The sequence below is a fragment of the Pyxicephalus adspersus genome, chromosome 4 (genome assembly GCF_032062135.1).
Source record: "Pyxicephalus adspersus chromosome 4, UCB_Pads_2.0, whole genome shotgun sequence".
Classification (NCBI taxonomy): Eukaryota; Metazoa; Chordata; class Amphibia; order Anura; family Pyxicephalidae; genus Pyxicephalus; species Pyxicephalus adspersus.
The window spans coordinates 413,244-420,891 of NC_092861.1; the positions used below are offsets into that span (position 1 = coordinate 413,244).

A 7,648-nucleotide genomic window follows, 5' to 3' on the forward strand; every position below is an offset into this window, starting at 1 on the left:
ATGGTGGGAGGATGACCATTATTCATTCTTGGTGAGTTCTTTCCTCCCTTCCTAAAGTCTTTCACACAAATGTTGGTGAAAATCCTAAATCTTTCAGCAAGGGGAACTGTGGGAGAACTTGGCCTTGGGGTAAAACATTTCTTACATCTATATCTTTTGAAAAAATGCTGTCAAACTTGAAACAAATATTTTATCTTTATGAAAAGATTCTTCGTTTGGGTGAACCAAATGCTCAATGCTTCAAGGCCTATGGGGGTCAGTAGACCATAGTGAAGATTGGAGCAGAAGCTCCACTTGCACAGGTTAAGTCAGTACAGCGTCTTGTGTAGGATGGCAGTGCCATTACAGTGAATTGTTAGCTCTTTGGGCCAGGTTATCAAAGGCAGCGTTATTTCTATCATCGGAAAACAGGTCACTTTTTTGGGGATCGGTATTGTGTCTGTCTTTATGATATGGGGAAAGAACAATACTGACCCTAAGTGACCCACTGTACAGAGAGCGTGAACCTCTCCATCCCATATGCAATGGAAAATATATTGATAGCCAATCTCCAGATAGCATTGGATCTATGCATCTCCTAGGTGGCAGGACCAGCTGTAAGCACATATAAACAGCACAGGAAAATTACTATAGGATGAGGAGCCCAAGGAGATACTGACCAGCCAAGACTTCATCTACCAAAACCTCCCACCACCACCCCCATCGCCAGCACTGTGCATATCAAATTATCGGTTTTCATTATCATGTCCCAGACATGGTTGGATACAGTTCAATGCTGTACCATATTCACCCATAATTATCATTATGCTCGGCCTGTATCTGGAGATCAGGTGATTCACGGAGCAGCAATTCATCCCTGACAGGTATGATTTACAATAATTGAAGCAAAGCTGGATCTGCTGACCATATCAGCCATGTATGCCTAATTCCCAAGGTTCAGCCCAATTGGCCTTCTTTGGCAATTGATGGACTAACTTCCAGTCTTGGCTGGGAGCTTCTAAACCCCTCCGGTGTAGCTTGGATATGGTGTAAGCCCTTCCAGGTATCTTGGCTTCAGTATCGCCTCTACAGCTCAGTTTAAAGGGAATGATCTAGGATGAAGCTTTACAGAAAACACATCCTCATTGCACATTTATCCCCAACACTGTGTAATCCGTCTCACAAAACAGCATGAGAACTTAAAAAGGCACTGAAAACTAATTAAGCACTAAAGCCGCAGGTAGGCCGGGGCACATTGCTCGTCTAACTCTGGCCTTGCTGGCCATTGCAGTGTGGCCCTGTACTGTACAAAAGATGAGCACTGGCAGTAAGATTTCTAGACTATATGAAGCATCTAGACCTGGTCACAGTTACAAAACTACGCTGATGAACGACAAAGTACTGCAAGACTACTGCCAGTGATCCAATGCCCAATCTATTTCACTGGGAGAAACCTATCTAGGATTTCACTATGGATGAGCATAAATCTGTCTTTCTGCTATATAACTATGTACGAGCATACAACAAATCCTCAATAATTATCTCCTAATAGGGGAAATTACCCAAAATCTAACTATACATCACTCTAGACCAAAGATTGGCCACCATTAAATCAAAGTAAACCCAATGTCAACCAATGTTACTAGCCTCATTCTTCCTAATTAGCAATGAGACAACTCCTCTAATTATTATTATTTCCCCCACTGGAAAATGGATTCATCCTCATCCAAAGGAAATTGCTATTATTCTTCTACAACCAGGACCCAGACAAGGTCTAGGAGTCCCTTATGGTCTAGTGTTTCGGTTGTGTGGGATGACCAGTTCCCTTTGGATAAGTTCACCACCATGACCCAATACATGCTAAATAAAGTATGGCAGTATATAAACAATACTTTTAGAAAATAAAATATAGTAATAACTTTGTGATAGAATATTTGGCACTACATGTTGTCAAGAATGTGACCAGAGGTGCACCATAAAGATCATGATGTCCCAATGTTTTGGGTCAGGACCAACAGGTTAAGAACCCCCATTTCAGCCTAACAGTTAAAGGGAGAACCAAAGGCATTCTCCATCACTTTTAATGTTGGGTGGTAAAATGGCTAAAGATCCAAGAATCATTTCTCCACTTGTGGTTAGTAAATGAGCTCCGGCCATGATGCGTGGTTCCATATCATGCAGTGATACAGTACATATATGATCAATGCATGTGCCTGCGCGGACCATCTGCCAGACCATCCTGTCTGATGTGGTGGAGGTGGACATCTCAAGGTCTTTAGGCCAGGGCGAATATATTGGTTCCATGGCTGGTGAGATGATACAGTGGACGAGATGAGCCCTTGAGAATCTCTGCGGGTGCAGAGTTCCAGTGGTATTGCTTTTAGAAGTCTTCAGTCTTTTATCTGCTTTTGTGCATTTCATCCAACAGGCCCGAGACACTCTGAAGAACCTGGAACAGGCTGCTGGATCAGTATTATACCTCAATAATGTTGACAGACGGAGCCTTCTTCTAAAGGGAAGAAATAATCAATGTTATTACAAGCAGAAAGCATTGCAACCAATGTGCTGACCAAGTAACCAATCATCTTCCTCCATGTTCTCTATAATCCTGGACATGGGTTGGACAAAAGGGACAATTCTTCCATTAGGAGGGCCACGCTGCAGAGAACCTACCTTTCGCATTAAGCCTCCCGTCTGCCGCTCTGGGGTGCTTTGCTCCGAGGAAGGTTTGACCTTCTCCTTGTTGTTATTAGAGTCGTTATCCTTGATGATGTCATACTGGCGGCAGAACAAAGCGATGACCGCTGTACAGCAAGACACAAAATGTTAGGAAATGTAGCACATCCATTTCCTTCTACTTCAGGATCATTCACAAAATCCATTTTTCAAGAATCAATCCACTAATGGCAAATTAATAATTAATACCCCAACCAACACCACCCTTTGTATTGTTATCATTATATATAAGCCTGTGAAGGTTGATATTTTAGTAGATTAGGGTGAAAAAAGACATAAGTCCATCAAGTTCACCCACCAAGGAAATAAACATATCCCAGATATAAAACCCTATAACACATAGTTGGTCCAGAGGAAGGCAAAAAAATGTTACATGTTAGAATGTAGAAGACCATGGGTGTCTTTTGTGAGGGACCTCAAATTCATCCACATTCCTCTACGTTATGAAATATTCGATCCACATTCCTCTGCATTGGCCATTTCTATCCCTTTCCCCCTTAACGTCATCTTTTTGCAGGTGAATGTACCCGGCACAGTTCTGTCTTTTCGTGTAGCTGAGCTCCTCTGTGCTTTATTGCTAATTAAGTCTCTGAATTGTTTCCAGATCCAAAAAGTCCTCCCTGGGAATTGGTTCCAAAAACTGAACCGCATATTGAAGATGAGGTCATTCTAGCGCTTTCTATATGTGATTTATATCTTTGGAGATTATGTGTTTTTTAATAAAATGGAATATCCTGCTGCTTTAGGGAGATGGGGTGGGATGGCGTACGTGGTCACCCAGATCCTTCTCCATTATTGATGCCCCCGGTATTATTGCCCTTCTGATTGCACCCAGGACAAACAATTATGGAGGCCAAATAGTGAAGGGCTCTCTTCTTCTTCAGCACCGAGGTATGATTGCACAGGAATTGCACACCCCTTAAATTCCATATTCAGGAGTCTACAGCCCACAAATCCCATATTCAAATGTCTGTGGTCCACAAATCCTATATTCTAGAATCTTCAGCCCACAAATCCCATATACAGCAGTCTACAGCCCACAAATCCTATATTCAGGAGTCCACAGCCCACAAATTCTATATTCTAGAGTCCGCAGCCCACAAATCCCAAATTCAGGGGTCTGCATCCCACAAATCCCATATTCAGGGACCTACAGCCCACAAATTCTATATTCTAGAGTCTGCAGCCCACAAATCCCATAATCAGGGACCTACAGCCCACAAATCCTATATTTAAGAATCTACAGCCCACAAATCCCAAATTCAGGGGTCTGCATCCCACAAATCCCATATTCAAAATCTACAGTCCACACTTCCCATACTCAAGTATCTACAGACCACAAATCCCATATTGAAGATTCCACGAACCATAAATCCCATATTCAAGCGTCTACTTCCTCCATTGATTTGTGGCTAGTGTCACAAGACTGAGTGTGTTCTGTGCTAGTTACAGCTGCTGGACTCTGGAGGCGACCCACTGGTCCATATAACAGATTAAGGTAAGTACACCCCTGTGTCTATCTGTATGTACAGTTTTAATCTTCAAGATTTACTGGTAAAAAATTCATAGTTTTTCAAGACTGTGGGTGATCCTGGGGGCCATATACAATATATCACCTTCACATGATGGTGGGAGAAGACACACCTGGCATGTCATCTATCATATTCCACAGAATCTGTAGGTTATGGGGACTTACCTGCCCACATGAGCAGCACGGCCACAATAATGATGATCTCTCCGGTCTCCAGCTGCCGCTCCTTGTCCACCCCTTGCACAGTGATGTCTCCTGATTGGACACGGATAGACATATGATACATACTCAGATTATTCCATAAATTTCTTATATATTTCATTGTACCAAAAAAAAATGTAGGGTTTTAGGGCAGGTTCTTGGCCAGGTCAGGTTGCCTGCTTTAGGGGAACAAGGTGAGCTGAGGAGGCCATACCATTAGAAGAAATCATACATCTAAATGAGGACCTCCCATAGGAGCCAGAAAAGGAATGCAATCCACAAAAAGGAATCTTCTGAGGAGCCACAAAGCAATGAAAGGAGAAAAACACTCCTGAGGAACAGAAGAATATGACAGTTTTCTGTCCTCACCTCATACTACAGTGGCACATGGTTGTATGAAGTATCTGCATATTTAGGTTTGGTTTTTGGATAATATTGAGACATTTTTACAGCATTTACATATTTCTATGTTCTGTCTATTAGAAAATAATCCAAAAATCCAATCACTTGTTCTCCCAGGAAGCCACTCACTAAAACAGAGATTTCTGGGTCAGAGGCTTCTACCTCTGGGTCAGAAGTTGGTAAGGGGTCAGAACCTCATAGAACTGAGATGGATTTATTGATACGAGAGGACTGTCTGGGCAGGAGGCCATTAAGAGCGTTCCTCAGTAGGTCAGGAGGCATGGTGAGGACAGATGGTAGGAAAAATTATATTGGTAGAAGTAGGTAAGAGAATGGTGTGAGCTGGAGTTGGGAGAATGGAGTGGGCAGGAGATGAGATAAAGGTTGGAAGAAACACGAAAGGAAACTGATGTGTGCAGAAGCGGTATAGAAGGTAGGTAAGAGATATGATATGGTCAGTAGGTAATAGGGAGGGATGTGTGCTGTAGTTAGAAAAGTGGTGTGGGCAGGAGGCAGGAGAAGTAGTGCTAGCGAAGTTGGTGTTCATATGAGGTAGGAGAAGGATTTGGGGGGTAGATAAAAGTTGTGGGGGCAGTAGGCAGGAGATTGTTGAGGGCAATAGGTAGACGAAGTGGTGTGGGCAAGGTGTGATATAGAGATAAGGGTGGTACATAAGGGTAATGGTGTGGACAGGAGGTAGAAGAATGATGCGGTCGGTAGATGAAGCAGTGGTGAGGGTAGCATGGGCAGATTGGATAGGGAGAGGTGGGAAATAGATAAGGGCAATGGTGTGGGCAAGAGGTAGAAGAATGATGCGGCCAGTAAATGGAGCAGTGGTGAGGGTAGCATGGGCAGAATGGGATATGAAGAGGTGGGCAATAGATAAGGGCAATAGTGTAGATAGGAGGTAGAAGAATGATGCGGCCAGTATATGGCGAAGCGGTGAGGGTAGCATGGGCAGGATGTGATAGAGGGGTGCGGACAGGAGAAAGGAGAATAATGAGGGCAGTAGGTAGGGAAAGTTGTGTGAGAAGTAGGTGGAAGATTGATGAGGGCAGAGAGTAGGAGAAGTTGTGTTGTCAGGATGTGATCGGGAGAGGTGGGTAATAGACAGGGATGACGGGATGAGGCCGGGGGTAGGTGGGCTGTGTTGACCTGTTAAGCAGTAATCAGTCCACTTCACACAAGACATTTTCATACCTTGATTAGAGCTGTTTGATGGTAACCGATCCGTCTCCTTCAGGGTCCGGAAATGAACTCTCTTACTGGCTTGGCTCTCGCTGTACAAACCGATGGACTGCACCTGAATAATATAGTCCGTGTCCTCCTCCAGGTCCCACAGAACACAGGCCCGATTCGTTGTGTTCACCTCTCTTATAAACCGGTGGATCTGGCCATCCTGCCTCTGGGCAGAAGAAAAGCAATGTGGGGTTATAGATTAGCATTGATTGATGCTCAGGTTCAGGCAGTCGTGGGTTTGATGTTGAAATTGGAGTTGGCAGTGGTGAATTTAGTGTTAGTGGTAGACGGTTTCAAAGGTGGAATGTTGGCAGTGGTGAGTTTGGTGTTGGTTGTAGTTGTTTTGATGGGCTTGGTACTGGCGGTGGTGGGTTTGGTGTGGAGGGTTTTGTGGGTATTATGCTGGTGGTGGTTGGATTGTTGAAAATGGTGTTTGGAGTGTTGGGCTTGGAAATAAATATGGTGGGTTTGGTGTTGGCAGTGGTTGGTTTAGTGTCTGCAGTGGTCAATTTTTTGAATATGGGGTTGGCAGTAATGGGTTTGGTGTTGGCAGCAATAGATATGGTGTTGGCAGTGGTGGGTTTAGTGTTGGCAGTGGTCAATTTGTTGAATATGGTGTTGGCAGTGGTGGGTTTGGTGTTGCCAGTGTAGGATGGTGTTGGCAGTGTAGGATATGGTGTTGGCAGTGATGGGTTTGGTGTCTGCATTGGTCAGTTTGTTGAATATGGTGTTGGCAGTGTTTTTATGGAGGTTGGTGCACTTGGTGGGGACTGGTTTTGTAGGTATATTATTGACAGTGGTGGGTTTGGTGTTGTTCAGTTTGTTGGTTTGGTGTTTTGGTGGTGAAAGGTTGTGCTTGGTGGCGGTCGGTGGTTTTACAGGTATAATGTTGATGGTGGTCGATTAGGTGTTGGTGGGCAGTCAGTTTGTTGGCCATGGTGTTGGCAGTGTTGGGTTTGAGTGTTGGCGGTGATGAATTTTGCGAATTTGGTGATTATTTTTTCTCAGATTTGTAGACATGTTATCTTATCCTCCTGCTACAAGGTTTTCAGCTCTTGTGCCCAGCCTGGTGGTTCTAGTTGGCCATATACAGTAACAGAGCAAGGCATTCTGGGATACGATTGTCAGTCCCTCTGATCCCTCTATAACTAAACACCTGAAGTGTCACACTGATGGCAGGTCCTCTTTAGTGTCACATCATGGTGACAGGTGGTGACGTACCTGCTGCGATATGGCATATCCGATGATGATGTCACCCTCAGGGACGTCCCACGAGACGGTGGCGGAGTTGGCTTTCAGCTGTGTGACGGTGACATTGACTGGAGAGGGGGGACGATCTGCAACAAGACACAGAGTGACAGTGAGCGGAGGTGACAACATGTCCTACGCCTGCCAAGTGACACCGTCCCCAGGCAGAGTCAGCGTGGGCAATGTTGGTGACAGATGGGAACCTCGCTATGGACGACAACCAGGAACATCAAGAGAGAGAGAGGTGCCAGGGCCTGGCAAGAGGAAACAACCATCTGTCATCCAGCTCTACAACCAGGAATGTGTCACCCA

At 44.5% G+C, this 7,648-nt stretch overlaps 1 protein-coding gene across 1 annotated transcript in view; it reads right to left on the minus strand.

Moving 5' to 3' along the window:
* Positions 1 to 6: 6 nt before the first annotated feature.
* Positions 7 to 7,648, minus strand: part of FNDC4 (fibronectin type III domain containing 4) — a 10,991-nt gene continuing 3,349 nt past the window's right edge. The window contains exons 2-6 of the mRNA XM_072407195.1: positions 7,310 to 7,425; positions 6,050 to 6,254; positions 4,412 to 4,501; positions 2,653 to 2,783; positions 7 to 2,488 (exon numbers count right to left, since the gene is read on the minus strand). Of these exons, the coding sequence (XP_072263296.1) occupies positions 2,453 to 2,488; positions 2,653 to 2,783; positions 4,412 to 4,501; positions 6,050 to 6,254; positions 7,310 to 7,425 (578 nt within the window). The 3' untranslated portion in view covers positions 7 to 2,452. The remainder of the gene's footprint in view (positions 2,489 to 2,652; positions 2,784 to 4,411; positions 4,502 to 6,049; positions 6,255 to 7,309; positions 7,426 to 7,648) is intronic.